The 20,186-nt window shown below is 41.9% G+C and overlaps 1 protein-coding gene and 2 long non-coding RNA genes across 20 annotated transcripts in view; all 3 read left to right on the forward strand.

Annotated features, from left to right (window-relative positions):
* LOC118395562 (lipopolysaccharide-responsive and beige-like anchor protein) overlaps positions 1-20,186 on the forward strand; it is a 405,339-nt gene that overhangs the window by 376,637 nt on the left and 8,516 nt on the right. The window contains 3 exon segments of the mRNA XM_052464349.1: positions 7,171-7,338; positions 18,242-18,343; positions 18,617-18,813. Coding sequence (XP_052320309.1) covers positions 7,171-7,338; positions 18,242-18,343; positions 18,617-18,813 — 467 coding nt within the window.
* Positions 651-5,033, forward strand: LOC127907955 (uncharacterized). Of its 2 annotated transcripts, XR_008065724.1 has the most exons (4): positions 651-838; positions 1,564-1,663; positions 4,644-4,800; positions 4,858-5,033. It is a non-coding gene; the product is annotated as an uncharacterized LOC127907955 (long non-coding RNA). The 2 variants fall into 2 exon arrangements; XR_008065725.1 differs by lacking the exon at positions 1,564-1,663.
* On the forward strand, positions 14,588-18,234 carry LOC127907952 (uncharacterized). Of its 17 annotated transcripts, XR_008065712.1 has the most exons (7): positions 14,588-15,702; positions 15,751-15,846; positions 15,894-16,037; positions 16,086-16,277; positions 16,325-16,372; positions 16,467-16,609; positions 16,848-18,234. It is a non-coding gene; the product is annotated as an uncharacterized LOC127907952 (long non-coding RNA). The 17 variants fall into 17 exon arrangements; XR_008065702.1 differs by having other exon boundaries at positions 16,086-16,372; XR_008065709.1 differs by lacking the exon at positions 16,325-16,372 and having other exon boundaries at positions 16,086-16,324.

A 20,186-nucleotide genomic window follows, 5' to 3' on the forward strand; every position in this document is an offset into this window, starting at 1 on the left:
ATGTCTTGGTTAACTGTGTGTAAGAAGCTGAGCCAGACTGCGCACATGGACACACACACTACAATTATCCTTCTCTTTATCCAGATAAAAGGTCATTATGAAACAGACAGTGAAGCTCACACCCAGACAGAAATGTACCCTGGGTTACAGAACAGTGAAGTGTGTCTGTAATACTAGATAAATATTCACCGACTGACTGTAGAGGTCACAGTATAACGAGGGAAACCTGTTAGACAGCCGTGGTGCTGTTACTATGGGCCTGCAATCTGACAGCAATTACACACACACACACATGTGCACACACAAACACCAAGAGAAAATATTTACACTCCTGTGAAAATCAGTGTGAGACTGTGAGCTCATCTGGAAGGTGTACAATAGTTACTCCAGCAGGCACATGCAACAACTAGGTATATTAATGTTTCAGAGAGTGTGTTTTTACTCCATCAGGCACATGCAACAACTAGGTATATTAATATTTCAGAGAGTGTGTTTTTACTCCAGCAGACACATGCAACAACTAGGTATATTAATATTTCAGAGAGTGTGTTTTTACTCCAGCAGACACATGCAACAACTAGGTATATTAATGTTTCAGAGAGTGTGTTTTTACTCCAGCAGACACATGCAGGTATATTAATGTTTCAGAGAGTGTGTTTTTACTCCAGCAGACACATGCAGGTATATTAATGGTTCAGAGAGTGTGTTTTTACTCCATCAGGCACATGCAATAACTAGGTATATTAATGTTTCAGAGAGTGTGTTTTTACTCCAGCAGACACATGCAGGTATATTAATGGTTCAGAGAGTGTGTTTTTACTCCAGCAGACACATGCAGGTATATTAATGGTTCAGAGAGTGTGTTTTTACTCCATCAGGCACATGCAACAACTAGGTATATTAATGGTTCAGAGAGTGTGTTTTTACTCCATCAGGCACATGCAATAACTAGGTATATTAATGTTTCAGAGAGTGTGTTTTTACTCCAGCAGACACATGCAACAACTAGGTATATTAATGTTTCAGAGAGTGTGTTTTTACTCCAGCAGACACATGCAACAACTAGGTATATTAATGTTTCAGAGAGTGTGTTTTTACTCCAGCAGACACATGCAACAACTAGGTATATTAATGTTTCAGAGAGTGTGTTTTTACTCCAGCAGACACATGCAACAACTAGGTATATTAATGTTTCATAGAGTGTGTTTTTACTCCAGCAGACACATGCAACAACTAGGTATATTAATGTTTCATAGTGTGTTTTTACTCCAGCAGACACATGCAACAACTAGGTATATTAATGTTTCAGAGAGTGTGTTTTTACTCCAGCAGACACATGCAGGTATATTAATGGTTCAGAGAGTGTGTTTTTACTCCAGCAGGCACATGCAGGTATATTAATGGTTCAGAGAGTGTGTTTTTACTCCAGCAGACACATGCAACAACTAGGTATATTCATGTTTCATAGAGTGTGTTTTTACTCCAGCAGACACATGCAACAACTAGGTATATTAATGGTTCAGAGAGTGTGTTTTTACTCCATCAGGCACATGCAACAACTAGGTATATTAATGGTTCAGAGAGTGTGTTTTTACTCCAGCAGACACATGCAGGTATATTAATGGTTCAGAGAGTGTGTTTTTACTCCAGCAGACACATGCAGGTATATTAATGGTTCAGAGAGTGTGTTTTTACTCCAGCAGACACATGCAACAACTAGGTAGGTATATTAATGTTTCAGAGAGTGTGTTTTTACTCCAGCAGACACATGCAACAACTAGGTATATTAATGGTTCAGAGAGTGTGTTTTTACTCCATCAGGCACATGCAACAACTAGGTATATTAATGTTTCAGAGAGTGTGTTTTTACTCCATCAGGCACATGCAACAACTAGATATATTAATGTTTCATAGAGTGTGTTTTTACTCCAGCAGACACATGCAGGTATATTAATGTTTCAGAGAGTGTGTTTTTACTCCAGCAGACACATGCAACAACTAGGTATATTAATGTTTCATAGAGTGTGTTTTTACTCCAGCAGACACATGCAACAACTAGGTATATTAATGTTTCAGAGAGTGTGTTTTTACTCCAGCAGACACATGCAACAACTAGGTATATTAATGTTTCAGAGAGTGTGTTTTTACTCCAGCAGACACATGCAACAACTATGTATATTAATGTTTCATAGAGTGTGTTTTTACTCCAGCAGACACATGCAACAACTAGGTATATTAATGGTTCAGAGAGTGTGTTTTTACTCCAGCAGACACATGCAACAACTAGGTATATTAATGTTTCATAGAGTGTGTTTTTACTCCAGCAGACACATGCAGGTATATTAATGTTTCAGAGAGTGTGTTTTTGCTCCAGCAGACACATGCAGGTATATTAATGTTTCAGAGAGTGTGTTTTTACTCCAGCAGACACATGCAACAACTAGGTATATTAATGGTTCAGAGAGTGTGTTTTTACTCCATCAGGCACATGCAACAACTAGGTATATTAATGTTTCATAGAGTGTGTTTTTACTCCAGCAGACACATGCAGGTATATTAATGTTTCAGAGAGTGTGTTTTTACTCCAGCAGACACATGCAACAACTAGGTATATTAATGTTTCATAGAGTGTGTTTTTACTCCAGCAGACACATGCAACAACTAGGTATATTAATGGTTCAGAGAGTGTGTTTTTACTCCAGCAGACACATGCAGTTATATTAATGGTTCAGAGAGTGTGTTTTTACTCCAGCAGACACATGCAGGTATATTAATGTTTCATAGAGTGTGTTTTTACTCCAGCAGACACATGCAGGTATATTAATGTTTCAGAGAGTGTGTTTTTACTCCATCAGGCACATGCAACAACTAGGTATATTAATGTTTCAGAGAGTGTGTTTTTACTCCAGCAGACATATGCAACAACTAGGTATATTAATGTTTCAGAGAGTGTGTTTTTACTCCAGCAGACACATGCAACAACTAGGTATATTAATGTTTCAGAGAGTGTGTTTTTACTCCAGCAGACACATGCAGGTATATTAATGTTTCAGAGAGTGTTTTTACTCCAGCAGACACATGCAACAACTAGGTATATTAATGTTTCAGAGAGTGTGTTTTTACTCCATCAGGCACATGCAACAACTAGGTATATTAATGTTTCAGAGAGTGTGTTTTTACTCCATCAGGCACATGCAACAACTAGGTATATTAATGGTTCAGAGAGTGTGTTTTTACTCCAGCAGACACATGCAACAACTAGGTATATTAATGTTTCAGAGAGTGTGTTTTTACTCCAGCAGACACATGCAACAACTAGGTATATTAATGTTTCAGAGAGTGTGTTTTTACTCCAGCAGACACATGCAACAACTAGGTATATTAATGTTTCATAGAGTGTGTTTTTACTCCAGCAGACACATGCAACAACTAGGTATATTAATGGTTCAGAGAGTGTGTTTTTACTCCAGCAGACACATGCAACAACTAGGTATATTAATGTTTCAGAGAGTGTGTTTTTACTCCAGCAGACACATGCAACAACTAGGTATATTAATGTTTCAGAGAATGTGTTTTTACTCCAGCAGACACATGCAACAACTAGGTATATTAATGTTTCATAGTGTGTTTTTACTCCAGCAGACACATGCAACAACTAGGTATATTCATGTTTCATAGAGTGTGTTTTTACTCCAGCAGACACATGCAACAACTAGGTATATTAATGTTTCATAGAGTGTGTTTTTACTCCAGCAGACACATGCAGGTATATTAATGTTTCAGAGAGTGTGTTTTTACTCCAGCAGACACATGCAACAACTAGGTATATTAATGGTTCAGAGAGTGTGTTTTTACTCCATCAGGCACATGCAACAACTAGGTATATTAATGGTTCAGAGAGTGTGTTTTTACTCCAGCAGACACATGCAGGTATATTAATGGTTCAGAGATTGTGTTTTTACTCCATCAGGCACATGCAACAACTAGGTATATTAATGTTTCAGAGAGTGTGTTTTTACTCCAGCAGACACATGCAACAACTAGGTATATTAATGTTTCAGAGAGTGTGTTTTTACTCCATCAGGCACATGCAACAACTAGGTATATTAATGTTTCAGAGAGTGTGTTTTTACTCCAGCAGACACATGCAACAACTAGGTATATTAATGGTTCAGAGAGTGTGTTTTTACTCCATCAGGCACATGCAACAACTAGGTATATTAATGGTTCAGAGAGTGTGTTTTTACTCCAGCAGACACATGCAGGTATATTAATGGTTCAGAGAGTGTGTTTTTACTCCATCAGGCACATGCAACAACTAGGTATATTAATGGTTCAGAGAGTGTGTTTTTACTCCAGCAGACACATGCAGGTATATTAATGGTTCAGAGAGTGTGTTTTTACTCCATCAGGCACATGCAACAACTAGGTATATTAATGGTTCATAGAGTGTGTTTTTACTCCAGCAGACACATGCAGGTATATTAATGGTTCAGAGAGTGTGTTTTTACTCCATCAGGCACATGCAACAACTAGGTATATCAATGGTTCATAGAGTGTGTTTTTACTCCAGCAGACACATGCAGGTATATTAATGGTTCAGAGAGTGTGTTTTTACTCCATCAGGCACATGCAACAACTAGGTATATTAATGGTTCAGAGAGTGTGTTTTTACTCCAGCAGACACATGCAGGTATATTAATGGTTCAGAGAGTGTGTTTTTACTCCAGCAGACACATGCAGGTATATTAATGGTTCAGAGAGTGTGTTTTTACTCCATCAGGCACATGCAACAACTAGGTATATTAATGGTTCAGAGAGTGTGTTTTTACTCCAGCAGACACATGCAACAACTAGGTATATTAATGTTTCAGAGAGTGTGTTTTTACTCCAGCAGACACATGCAGGTATATTAATGGTTCAGAGAGTGTGTTTTTACTCCAGCAGACACATGCAACAACTAGGTATATTAATGTTTCAGAGAGTGTGTTTTTACTCCATCAGGCACATGCAACAACTAGGTATATTAATGTTTCAGAGAGTGTGTTTTTACTCCATCAGGCACATGCAACAACTAGGTATATTAATGGTTCAGAGAGTGTGTTTTTACTCCAGCAGACACATGCAACAACTAGGTATATTAATGTTTCAGAGAGTGTGTTTTTACTCCAGCAGACACATGCAACAACTAGGTATATTAATGTTTCAGAGAGTGTGTTTTTACTCCATCAGGCACATGCAACAACTAGGTATATTAATGTTTCAGAGAGTGTGTTTTTACTCCAGCAGACACATGCAACAACTAGGTATATTAATGTTTCAGAGAGTGTGTTTTTACTCCAGCAGACACATGCAACAACTAGGTATATTAATGTTTCAGAGAGTGTGTTTTTACTCCATCAGGCACATGCAACAACTAGGTATATTAATGTTTCAGAGAGTGTGTTTTTACTCCAGCAGACACATGCAACAACTAGGTATGTTAATGTTTCATAGAGTGTGTTTTTACTCCAGCAGACACATGCAGGTATATTAATGTTTCAGAGAGTGTGTTTTTACTCCAGCAGACACATGCAACAACTAGGTATATTAATGTTTCAGAGAGTGTGTTTTTACTCCAGCAGACACATGCAACAAATAGGTATATTAATGTTTCAGAGAGTGTGTTTTTACTCCAGCAGACACATGCAGGTATATTAATGTTTCAGAGAGTGTGTTTTTACTCCATCAGGCACATGCAACAACTAGGTATATTAATGTTTCAGAGAGTGTGTTTTTACTCCAGCAGACACATGCAACAACTAGGTATATTAATGTTTCAGAGAGTGTGTTTTTACTCCATCAGGCACATGCAACAACTAGGTATATTAATGTTTCAGAGAGTGTGTTTTTACTCCAGCAGACACATGCAACAACTAGGTATATTAATGGTTCAGAGAGTGTGTTTTTACTCCATCAGGCACATGCAACAACTAGGTATATTAATGGTTCAGAGAGTGTGTTTTTACTCCAGCAGACACATGCAACAACTAGGTATATTAATGGTTCAGAGAGTGTGTTTTTACTCCAGCAGACACATGCAGGTATATTAATGGTTCAGAGAGTGTGTTTTTACTCCATCAGGCACATGCAACAACTAGGTATATCAATGGTTCATAGAGTGTGTTTTTACTCCAGCAGACACATGCAGGTATATTAATGGTTCAGAGAGTGTGTTTTTACTCCATCAGGCACATGCAACAACTAGGTATATTAATGGTTCAGAGAGTGTGTTTTTACTCCAGCAGACACATGCAGGTATATTAATGGTTCAGAGAGTGTGTTTTTACTCCAGCAGACACATGCAACAACTAGGTATATTAATGGTTCAGAGAGTGTGTTTTTACTCCAGCAGACACATGCAGGTATATTAATGGTTCAGAGAGTGTGTTTTTACTCCATCAGGCACATGCAACAACTAGGTATATTAATGGTTCAGAGAGTGTGTTTTTACTCCAGCAGACACATGCAACAACTAGGTATATTAATGGTTCAGAGAGTGTGTTTTTACTCCAGCAGACACATGCAGGTATATTAATGGTTCAGAGAGTGTGTTTTTACTCCATCAGGCACATGCAACAACTAGGTATATTAATGTTTCAGAGAGTGTGTTTTTACTCCAGCAGACACATGCAGGTATATTAATGGTTCAGAGAGTGTGTTTTTACTCCAGCAGACACATGCAGGTATATTAATGGTTCAGAGAGTGTGTTTTTACTCCAGCAGACACATGCAGGTATATTAATGGTTCAGAGAGTGTGTTTTTACTCCAGCAGACACATGCAGGTATATTAATGGTTCAGAGAGTGTGTTTTTACTCCAGCAGACACATGCAGGTATATTAATGGTTCAGAGAGTGTGTTTTTTTTGCTCAGCACATTTGTTTGCAAGTAGACGGCTTATATGATGGAATATTGAGACATTTTATGTTAATTACAGTTTTATACATGTTATTTTAGAACGCTTGCCATTAGTGTTGTTGCTGTAATACTACTGTAAATTGTGTAGCTTCTATGTCAAGTGCCAAATACAGTACATCAAGTACTGAAAAATAAATTGCTACTGTATTTTAATATTTCATAACTAGAATAAAAATCAGGGCTGTGGCTCATATGGTGTGTGTGTTTCCAGGGAAGCTGACCCAGATAGTGTTTGGTCACCGTGACGTGGTGACGTGTCTGGCCAGGTCTGAGTCGTACATCGGAGGGGACTGCTACGTCCTGTCAGGCTCCAGAGACGCCACGTTACTGCTCTGGTACTGGAATGGAAAACACAGCAGCATCGGAGAGAACCCCGGAAGTGAGTACACTCCTTATGCTAGGGGGGGAAATCCTACATTAACATGACGAGTGAGGCTGCGTTTACACAGGGCAGCCCAATTCAGATTTCTTCTTACTAATTGGTCTTTTGACCAATCAGATCAGCTCTTTTGCCAATAATTGGGAAAACAATCAGAATAGAGCTGCCTGTGTAAAGTACCACACCCTCTCTCTCAGAGACAGGTCTGACTGTATTTACGGCCCCAGTCTGTAAAGTAACAACTAGTTTCAGCTGACCACACTAGGTCGCCTACACACAGATTGGATTTCAGGGAACTGACTGTGGGCAAGAAATGGCCTCTCGCTCTATAGTGTGTGTGTGTGTGTGTTAGAGAGAAAGTTGGTGTGTGTAAGAGAACGTTAGTGTGTGTGTGTGCGCACATACATCTGTGTGTGTGTGTGTGTTGTCCCTCCATGTGTGTGTGAGTGAAAGTGAGAGTCCGAGGACCACTGAGAGACGGTAGATGTGACGTGGGGGTCGCTGGTCACATGAAAGCCCACCACCTTCCATCTGATGCGGGGTTAGAACAGTGGTGAGAAGTGCAAAACGTTACCGTTGGGGGCCGCCCCTTACAGCCCTTACTCCTACCGTGACATATGACACGGACCGTGATGATCAAAGGACTAAACACAGCACAGAGCAGTGAGAGTCACTGCCTCCATGGTACTAATTTGGCTGGCTTTAGAGACCCTTACATCCCGTTAAGTGCTCTGCTACAAATGGACTGCAATTTATGACAAATTGTGATTTGGTTAATAAGACTCATCGGTTGTTGATCTGGAACACGGAACGTTAGATGACAGCGTGTCACTGACCTCATCTGGTGTTTTGGAGGTGGATGTCGCAGTCTTTCCCACCACGAGTGGAATTTACCAAGAGGTGTTTCCAAAACTAAAATGAACCAAAAGTGTGGTACATGGCTACGGGAAGGTGGGCATGTTGGTTGGCTGCTATTTTACAGATTTTGGCTGCTATGTTACAGATTTGGCTGCTATTCTACAGATTTGGCTGCTATTTTATAGATTTGGCTGCTATTTTATAGATTTGGCTGCTATTCTACAGATTTGGCTGCTATTCTACAGATTTGGCTGCTATTTTACAGATTTTGGCTGCTATTCTACAGATTTGGCTGCTATTTTATAGATTTGGCTGCTATTCTACAGATTTTGGCTGCTATTCTACAGATTTGGCTGCTATTTTACAGATTTTGGCTGCTATTCTACAGATTTGGCTGCTATTTTATAGATTTGGCTGCTATTCTACAGATTTTGGCTGCTATTCTACAGATTTGGCTGCTATTTTACAGATTTTGGCTGCTATTCTACAGATTTGGCTGCTATTTTACAGATTTTGGCTGCTATTCTACAGATTTTGGCTGCTATTCTACAGATTTGGCTGCTATTTTACAGATTTTGGCTGCTATTCTACAGATTTGGCTGCTATTCTACAGATTTGGCTGCTATTTTACAGATTTTGGCTGCTATTTTACAGATTTTGGCTGCTATTCTACAGATTTGGCTGCTATTTTACAGATTTTGGCTGCTATTTTACAGATTTTGGCTGCTATTCTACATATTTTGGCTGCTATTCTACAGATTTGGCTGCTATTTTACAGATTTGGCTGCTATTTTACAGATTTGGCTGCTATTTTACAGATTTGGCTGCTATTTTACAGATTTTGGCTGCTATTTTACAGATTTGGCTGCTATTTTACAGATTTTGGCTGCTATTTTACAGATTTTGGCTGCTATTTTACAGATTTGGCTGCTATTTTACAGATTTGGCTGCTATTTTACAGATTTGGCTGCTATTTTATAGATTTGGCTGCTATTTTATAGATTTGGCTGCTATTTTATAGATTTTGGCTGCTATTTTATAGATTTGGCTGCTATTTTATAGATGTGGCTGCTATTTTATAGATTTTGGCTGCTATTTTATAGATTTGGCTGCTATTTTATAGATTTGGCTGCTATTCTACAGATTTGGCTGCTATTCTACAGATTTTGGCTGCTATTTTATAGATTTGGCTGCTATTTTATAGATTTGGCTGCTATTCTACAGATTTGGCTGCTATTTTACAGATTTTGGCTGCTATTCTACAGATTTTGGCTGCTATTCTACAGATTTTGGCTGCTATTTTATAGATTTGGCTGCTATTTTACAGATTTTTGGCTGCTATTCTACAGATTTGGCTGCTATTCTACAGATTTGGCTGCTATTTTATAGATTTGGCTGCTATTTTATAGATTTGGCTGCTATTTTACAGATTTGGCTGCTATTTGGTGATTTAGCAGTCGAGGTATTCCTTGTTTCCGAGGTGTAAATTATCATTGGTCCGCATATTCGGTTAATTCTAAAAGATATAAATAAGTAATTGTATAATATATTACCATATGAGGTTAGTACTTCACACATGGATGATTACATCACTCTGAGGACAATCAGTAGAAATGTACATTTCATTATTAAAACATGCATACTGTGGGCTGTGTTAATTTAGACCAAATAGATCAAACAAGAAAAGATGATTACATTCTACATACATTAAATGATGTTCCTTATGAATCCCCAATTCCACATGGGCTACGCATGGCTTTAAGGTTGGCAGATTTGATTGAATGGGGCAGTTGGTATTGGTCTAGGGTATCTGTGTCGATATGTAGGTTGTTCTTCTCCTGCCCCAGGCAGTGCCAGTTTGCATGGTGTACAGTCGAGTAGTGAATCCAGCGTGTGTGTTTGTATAAAGTGTGTGTACAGGGCCTTCAGAAAGTATTCATACCCATTGACTTATTCCACCTTTTGTGTTACAGCCTGAATTCAAAATGGAAATATTATTTTTTTCTCTTACCCATCTACACTCAATACCCCATAATGACAAATAGAAAACATGATTTTAGAAATGTTACCAAAGTTATTGATAATGAAATACAGAAATATCTCATTTACATAAGTATTCACACCCCTGAGTCAATACTTTGTAGAAGCAGTCTTTCTGGGTACGTCTCTAAGAGCTTTCCACACCTGCATTGTGCAACATTTGCCCATTTATTATTTTCAGAATTCTTCAAGCTCTTGTCAAATTGGTTGTTGATCATTGCTAGACGACCATTTTCAGGTCTTGCCATAGATTTTCAAGTAGATTTAAGTCAAACTGTATCTCGGCAACTCAAGAACATTCAATGTCGTCTTGGTAAGCAACTCCAGTGTATATTTGGACTTGTGTTTTAGGTTATTGTCCTGCTGAAAGGTGAATTTGTCTGGTGGACAGCAGACTGAACCATGTTTTCCTCTAGGATTTTGCATGTGCTTAGCTCCATTACATTTATCTTTTATCCTGTTTAACTCCCCAGTCCATAATGATTGCAAGCATACCCATAACATGATGCAGCCACTAATATGCTGGAAAATATGGAGAGTGGTACTTAGTAATGTGTTGTATTGGATTTGCCCCAAACATAACACTTTGTATTCAGGACAACAAGTTAATTGCTTTGTCACATTTTTTGCAGTATTACTTTAGTGCCTTGTTGCAAACAGGATCGATGTTTGGGAGTATTTGTATTCTGTACAGGCATCCTTATTTTCCCTCTGTCAATTAGGTAAATTATTGTGGAGTAACTACAATCTCAGTTTTCTCCCATTACAGCCAATTAACTCTAACTGTTTTTAAGTCACCACTGGCCTCATGGTGAAATCCCTGAGCGGTTTCCTTCCTCTCTGGCATCTGAGTTAGGAAGGACGCCTGTATCTTTGTCGTGACTGGGTGTATTCATACACCATCCAAAGTGTAACTTCACCATGCTCGAATGGATATTCAATGTCTTTTTAATAAAAATATAAAAATGTTGTATCTACCAATAGTAGGTGCCCTTATTTGCGAGGCATTGGAAAACCTTCCTGGTCTTTGTGGTTGAATCGGCGTTTGAAATTCACTGCTCGACTGGGGGACCTTACAGACAATTGTATGTGTGGGGAACAGAGATCGGGATTTAAAAATCATGTTAAACACTAAGTCCATGCAACTTATTGTGACTTTTTAAGCATTTCTACTACTGAACTAATTTAGGCTTGCCATAACAAAGGGCTTGAATACTTATTGACTCAAGGCATTTCAGCTTTTCATTTGAAAAAAATATTTATAAACATAATACCACTTCGATATCATGGGGTATTGTGTGTTGACCTGTGACACATTTTTTTAAATTTGATAATTTTTTTATTCAGTCTATAACTCAACAAAATGTGGAAAAAGTCAAGCAGTGTAAATACTTTTCTGAAGGCTCTGTATCTGTATATGTGCATCTGTTATTCTTCGGCCTGAGCCAGCCTGCGTTGTGTACAGGGTAGTTTGTGAATCAAGTGTGTCTCTCTCTCTGTCTCTCTGTCTCGGTCGCTCTGTCTCTCTCTCTCTGTTGGTCTCTGTCTCTCTCTCTCTGTTGGTCTCTGTCTCGGTCTCTCTATCTCGGTCTCTCTGTGTCTCTGTCTCGGTGTCTCTGTCTCTCTCTCTGTTGGTCTCTGTCTCTCGGTCTCGGTGTCTCTGTCTCGGTGTCTGGGTCTCTCTCTCTCTCTCTGTCTGTCTCGGTCTCTCTGTGTCTCTGTCTCGGTGTCTCTGTCTCTCTCTCTGTTGGTCTCTGTCTCTCTCTCTCTGTTGGTCTTTATCTCGGTGTCTCTGTCTCGGTGTCTCTGTCTCGGTGTCTCGGTCTCGGTCTCTCTGTCTCTCTCTCTCTCTCTCTGTCTGTCTCGGTCTCTCTGTCTCTCTCTCTCTCTGTTGGTGTCTGTCTCGGTCTCTCTGTCTCTCTCTCTCTCTGTTGGTCTCTGTCTCGGTCTCTCTGTCTCTCTCTCTCTCTGTTGGTCTCTGTCTCGGTCTCTCTATCTCGGTGTCTCTGTCTCGGTGTCTCTGTCTCGGTGTCTCTGTCTCGGTGTCTCTGTCTCGGTGTCTCTGTCTCGGTGTCTCTGTCTCGGTGTCTCTGTCTCGGTGTCTCGGTCTCGGTGTCTCGGTCTCGGTGTCTCGGTCTCTCTGTCTCGGTCTCTCTGTGTGTCGGTCTCTCTGTGTCGGTCTCTCTGTGTGTCGGTCTCTCTGTGTCGGTCTCTCTGTGTCGGTCTCTCTGTCTCGGTCTCTCTGTGTCGGTCTCTCTGTGTCGGTCTCTCTGTGTCGGTCTCTCTGTGTCGGTCTCTCTGTGTCGGTCTCTCTGTGTCGGTCTCTCTGTGTCGGTCTCTCTGTGTCGGTCTCTCTGTCTCGGTCTCTCTGTGTCGGTCTCTCAGTCTCGGTCTCTGTGTCTCGGTCTCTCTGTCTCGGTCTCTCGGTCTCTCTGTGTCGGTCTCTCTGTGTCGGTCTCTCTGTGTCGGTCTCTCTGTGTCGGTCTCTCTGTGTCGGTCTCTGAGTGTGTGTGCATCTGTTCTTCTCCAGCCTGCCAGATTCTGCATGGTGCAGCAGTGAGTTTTAGCAGCAGTACTTTAATCAGTCCGGCCCACCACCACAATATGATGCTCCATTGCTCTAGACCGCATCAGGGTCTGCTAACCATAGGGCACGAACGAACACACACACCAGAGATTCCTTTATTCTCCCGCCAAACACAGTGCTTTCAAGTTCAGACCCCATACACACACACACACACACACACACACACACACACACACAAGCTAGTTCCTGTTTAGCTGCTGGCTGACACAAATTAGCCTTCTCGGTGCCAAATGTGTCTGCAGTATCCAAATGTTTCATTTACACACACACACACACACACACACACACACACACACACACACACACACACACACACACACACACACACACACACACACACACACACACACAGACACACACACAGACACACACACACACAGACACACACACAGACACACACAGACACACACACACAGACACACACACACAGACACACAGACACACACACACAGACACACACACACAGACACACACACACACACACACACACACACATCTACACAATCAGTGCCTGATCCGTCCACTCTTCTCTGTGTGAGTGAGTGAAGAGCAGTAGAGAGCATGCACAGTGGGAGTGGATTCTGCAGACTATGCTGACCTCTGGTGGCTCAACGGTAGAACACACAGGTTTATGGGTCGTCGTCCCCACATTTTAAACCATGACTTTTTAATAAAGATACATTTAAGAAGTAGCCTCTAGATAATCATTCAGTGAACAACAGCTGAAATGATATCTTTTTCTCTCTAAGCATTACACACACACACACACACACACACACACACATTTCTCTTTCCCCAGGTAAATATGATACCCTCCTCAGTACACACACACACACACACACACACATGTCTCTTTCCCCAGGTAAATATGATACCCTTCTCAGTACACACACACACACATTTCTCTTTCCCCAGGTAAATATGATACCCTCCTCAGTACACACACACACACACACACATTTCTCTTTCCCCAGGTAAATATGATACCCTTCTCAGTACACACACACACACATTTCTCTTTCCCCAGGTAAATATGATACCCTTCTCAGTACACACACACATTTCTCTTTCCCCAGGTAAATGATACCCTTCTCAGTACACACACACACACATTTCTCTTTCCCCAGGTAAATGATACCCTCCTCAGTACACACACACACACACACACACACACACACACACACACACACACACACACACACACACACACATTTCTCTTTCCCCAGGTAAATGATACCCTCCTCAGTACACACACACACACACACATTTCTCTTTCCCCAGGTAAATGATACCCTTCTCAGTACACACACACACACACATTTCTACACACACACACACACACATTTCTCTTTCCCCAGGTAAATGATACCCTCCTCAGTACACACACACACACACACATTTCTCTTTCCCCAGGTAAATGATACCCTTCTCAGTACACACACACACACAAATTTCTCTTTCCCCAGGTAAATATGATACCCTTCTCAGTACACACACACACACACACACACATTTCTCTTTCCCCAGGTAAATGATACCCTTCTCAGTACACACACACACACACACACACACACACACACACACACACACACACACACACACACACACACACACACACACACACACACACACACACACACACACACACACACACACACACACACATTTCTCTTTCCCCAGGTAAATGATACCCTCCTCAGTACACACACACACACACACACACACACACACACATTTCTCTTTCCCCAGGTAAATGATACCCTCACACACACACACACACACACACACACACACACACACACACACACACACACACACACACACACACACACACACACACACATTTCTCTTTCCCCAGGTAAGTGATACTCTTTTCAGTACACACACATTTATCTTTCCCCAGGTAAATGATACCCTTCTCAGTACACACACACACACACACACACACACACACACACACATTTCTCTTTCCCCAGGTAAATGATACCCTTCTCAGTACACACACACACTCTCTCACACACACACACACATTTCTCTTTCCCCAGGTAAGTGATACTCTTTTCAGTACACACACACGTACGTTAGCAGTGTTGGTTTTATGTATTATATTGTGATCAGATGTCTGCCTAATGCAAACCAAATGGTGGTGAGCAGCTCAAAAGGTTAAACGATACACCAATATATCAGTTTTATTGATCTTCCACAGGCAAAATCCGACATCACGCTTTAATCCTCGCCGTTGTAGGACATAAATCAGAGTTTCTGACGTTTAGGGTGTTTGACAGTTAACTTAATGAAATCTATACATGGTGAGATCATGACCTGGTGTGGCCACAGTGTCAGCATGGTGGAACGTAGTTGGAAAGTCGTCAGGGTGCCTGTCTGGGCCTTTAAAAGCCGTTAAAATACTTCACTGAAATGAACTTAAAGGGGTTGTCCATCATACCAGGAGCCTTTTTACTTTACAGGGGAGGTCAGTGGAGGTACAGGATTTTCTGCCTTTACTGTGTTTAGGGTTACTACCCACCAAGCTGAAGGCAGTTAGTATATCAGAGGAGTCTGCACTAATGAAAGATTTACACACGTTGTGTTTTTACTCCAGAAAGTTCAGGAGTCAGTCATTTATGTGTATTGAGTTAAACTTAACCAAAGTCTAATTCAATTGCGCAGTGAAGTTGTTAAATGTGCAGTCAAAATACTCAAATTTATTCCAACGCTTGTTAATTTGCACAATGGCTATATAGTGGGAAAAGGGCTAGTGAACATAGTCAGCTATCTCCTAGGTGTGTTCCCTACAACATCAATGGTGAACATAGTCAGCTATCTCCTAGGTGTGTTCCCTACAACATCAATGGTGAACATAGTCAGCTATCTCCTAGGTGTGTTCTCTACAACATCAATGCTTAACATAGTCAGCTATCTCCTAGGTGTGTTCCCTACAACATCAATGGTGAACATAGTCAGCTATCTCCTAGGTGTGTTCCCTACAACATCAATGGTGAACATAGTCAGCTATCTCCTAGGTGTGTTCTCTACAACATCAATGGTGAACATAGTCAATATCTCCTAGGTGTGTTCTCTACAACATCAATGGTGAACATAGTCAGCTATCTCCTAGGTGTGTTCCCTACAACATCAATGGTGAACATAGTCAGCTATCTCCTAGGTGTGTTCCCTACAACATCAATGGTGAACATAGTCAGCTATCTCCTAGGTGTGTTCTCTACAACATCAATGCTTAACATAGTCAGCTATCTCCTAGGTGTGTTCCCTACAACATCAATGGTGAACATAGTCAGCTATCTCCTAGGTGTGTTCCCTACAACATCAATGGTGAACATAGTCAGCTATCTCCTAGGTGTGTTCTCTACAACATCAATGGTGAACATAGTCAGCTATCTCCTAGGTGTGTTCCCTACAACATCAATGGTGAACATAGTCAGCTATCTCCTAGGTATGTTCTCCACAACATCAATGGTGAACATAGTCAATATCTCCTAGGTGTGTTCCCTACAACATCAATGGTGAACATAGTCAGCTATCTCCTAGGTGTGTTCTCTACAACATCAATGGTGAACATAGTCAATATCTCCTAGGTGTGTTCTCCACAACATCAATGGTGAACATAGTCAATATCTCCTAGGTATGTTCTCCACAACATCAATGGTGAACATAGTCAGCTATCTCCTAGGTATGTTCTCCACAACATCAATGGTGAACATAGTCAATATCTCCTAGGTATGTTCTCCACAACATCAATGGTGAACATAGTCAGCTATCTCCTAGGTGTGTTCCCTACAACATCAATGGTGAACATAGTCAGCTATCTCCTAGGTATGTTCTCCACAACATCAATGGTGAACATAGTCAATATCTCCTAGGTGTGTTCCCTACAACATCAATGGTGAACATAGTCAGCTATCTCCTAGGTGTGTTCTCTACAACATCAATGGTGAACATAGTCAATATCTCCTAGGTGTGTTCTCTACAACATCAATGGTGAACATAGTCAGCTATCTCCTAGGTATGTTCTCTCCAACATCACTCCTCAGAACGTGCTGTTCCAATCCTCAAGGCTCAGCAAAGTAACAGCATATTCTATAGGTGGCTCCCATGTAAAACAATTCGGTATTTAACAACCATGTCCATTCTAGCTTTTCCATTTCTATGACTTCCTTCTTGAAGTGCTGTCTGTCTCCTGCTGTAGTTGAACTTGACCCCGTCCTCTCCTCTGTTTGAGAAGACCCAGGGCACCGTGCGAGACGTGGCGTTGAGACGCCCTCTGTCTGATAGTGACCTCCTAATGAACTGCAGTGTGGGACTGACTGTGGTACAGTGCTTTAGCAGCTTTACTATGAACTCTGACCTCTCACCCCACATCAAAGGGAGCAGGGGTCAGCTGGGACCCCCTGTTAAACACCAATATTATCAGTGCAGCAACCTGGCTCCTGTAAAGCACCACAAAGTGGCAGATAGACTTTAACATCCCTCAGAGAGAGAGAGAGGGAGAGAAAGATAGAGGGAGGGAGGCAGGGATAGAGAGAGGGAGGGAGGGAGGTTTGACTCTTTCTTCTCTGTCTACTCTGCAGTGCATGTCCGTTGGCTGTATTTACTTAACAAGTTTCATCACTGACTGATGTAGTGGTCAACATTGTGGTATATCCAACACTGGGCAGGACAGGTGTTGATTGGTTGGAGCTATAACCCAGAGCAGAACTCTTGTTTGGGGTCTTGTCTCTGATGGCTCAGCCCAACGCAAGTGAATGATGGGCTGTTCTTTTTGGCACATCTCTTTCTCTTCTCTCTCTCCTCCTCATCTCCTAAAGGACGGTGTCAGAGCCCAGTCTCTTGTCTGGAGGCATCTGGAGTGGGTTAGGCTCTTCTGGGGGAGTACAGTGTATTAAAGGAAGAGGGAGACTGTTAGTGACAAGTGTTGGAGAGAGAGAGTGGAGATGCTATCGCTAGAGTCCTGTCTGTTTGCTGAGAGGGGTGGGGGTGAGTTGGGAGTGTGTCTGGTCTGGGTCTAGAATAAATGGCAGCTACTATGCTCTAGTTCCAGTGATGTCAGAGTCCACCACATAGCCACTCTTAAATAAGGACCAATTCTCACAACCACCCCACACCCAGTGGCTAAAACCACTGACAGTTATGATGAGAGCTCGTCAGAATCACTCTGCATTGTTTTATAGCCGGAGCACATACTCTGACAACATGTTGCCATTCATTTCTGAATTTTCATTTCTATGTGGTGAAACGCATGACCATAAAGTGGGTCTTCCACTTTGAATATTCCAAGCATCACATTCTGAGACATTATGACTTATAGGAAAATGTTTGTGGAGTTTACCGCCCTCTAGTGGCTGTAAAATGTACATGCCCACACCTGATTTCCATTGGCTAACGTGTGTTTTTCCCCAGCTGAGTTTGTGACGCCCAGAGCCATTCTGACGGGTCATGACTGTGAGGTGACCTGCGCCAGTGTGTGTGCCGAGCTGGGACTGGTCATCAGTGGCTGCAGAGGTGAGTATGTGTGTGTGTGGATCAACTGAGGCCTCTTGCTACAGACTGGGTTCAAAGTAGCTTAGATCTTGGTCACACTGACAATATAAATATCAGAACAGTGAACACTTTCATACTGAACAACTTCATACTGTCAATGTAGACACGTCTGTGAGTCGCTTTGGATTTAGAAGAAGAAATGACTATGTTATAATGTCATTATGATGAAAACCCTTGAGTGAATCATTGGAAATCAGTCCCTGGTTAGTAACTTCTATGTTCCTCCACTCACAGAGGGCCCGTGTCTGATCCATTCCATGAATGGGGACCTGCTGCGGACCCTGGAGGGCCCGGGGGGTTGCGTGCAGCCCCGTCTCATCCAGTCCTCTACAGAGGGCCACGCCGTAGTCTACTACGACAAGGGACACTTCTGCTTCTTCTCCATCAACGGAAAGCTGCTGGGACACATGGAGGTGGAGGAGAACATCAGGGTAAAGGAACCCACTGATATTGAGGGACAAAGTCATTTCATTAAGCTTCTAACGGTTTGAATGTTTTGTTGGAAAGCCTAGTGTACACACATTTCAACCTTCATCAAGCCTCTCTCTGTCCTGTTCTACTGGTCTGGGGAAGTTTCTGTGCTTCATCATGCCAGTGGTCTGCTCTCTGATTAAAGGCCAGCTCCGTGGTCTGAGGCCTGTCTGCCTCAGGGCATACACATCTACAAACCCCTCACGCACACACACATCTACAAACACACACATCTACAAACCCCTCATACACACACTTCTAGCCTAGGAAGTACCAGGTCAAAGGCTCTTTCCTTCCATTTCTCCTCCAACCTCTCCTCTCCTCCGGTCCAGACAAGTCTCTTTGATCCTGGGCTCCCGTGTCGAGTCCTATCAGGTCTTAGTGCTGGTTCAACATGGCAGGAGGGCGGACATTCTCCCAGTCCGAGCCCCATTAACAACCCTCAGGCACCACACGACACATTCCCACATTTCACATTTCCTGCCTCACAGCTACGGTGTCACAAAATGGCCCCCGCTCTTTGGCCAGTTTCCCTTTCCCCCTGTTTCCGATGGGCCTGGGAAATGTAACCCAGTCCCTCATGGGCACACCTGCTTCCCATTTGAGCCAGCTGTACTCTGCCCCTGTCACCCAGTCACAGCCATAGCACCAGGACTGATTACTGAGCTATATACATACCTACACCCCCATTTGTTTCCAATAAGCAGATTGAATCAGAATTCATTGGCAGAGCAAGTCTGGTATTGAGTTGGTGTTGATTATATTGAAATCACATGCTGCTGAATAGGAAAGGTTATTAAATGGATGACCTTAGAAGTTTATAATGAGTTTCTACTGTAGTGTTTCATATTCTACTGAAGATTAGGTTGGTGAGATCCAGATCAGAGTATCTTCCAAATAGCTGTTATGAAGATTAGTTTTCAGATTTTATCCACCACTATTTTGTTACCTACAACAGTTTTGCCAATAGTGTAGCCAGCCTCCTTTTCTCATATATATATAAACTGTTAGTCTTTATCTATCAGATCACAATGACTCGTTGCTGTCTGATCCAGCACAGTTGTAGGTTTTTCCAGGTCCCCGTAGAGTACTCCCCAGCCCGTTCTTTTCATGTACATAAACCTCTAGCCATTCCTGGGCCGTTGTGCGTCTCTCCCCTGCTGGGCGTTGTAAATTCCTGCCACGTCAGACAGAATCAGGGCAGTCTTCACATCTCAGGGTAGCTCTGTGAGAGCAGCTCCCCCCCTCGTCTCAGTATGAGGCCTGGACGGGGGTGTTTAATGCACTGCACTAGACACCAGTATCAATCTTCAGCTAGCGCTGCGTCCCACCA

This window comes from Oncorhynchus keta, chromosome 16 (assembly GCF_023373465.1).
Source record: "Oncorhynchus keta strain PuntledgeMale-10-30-2019 chromosome 16, Oket_V2, whole genome shotgun sequence".
NCBI classification, from domain to species: domain Eukaryota; kingdom Metazoa; phylum Chordata; class Actinopteri; order Salmoniformes; family Salmonidae; genus Oncorhynchus; species Oncorhynchus keta.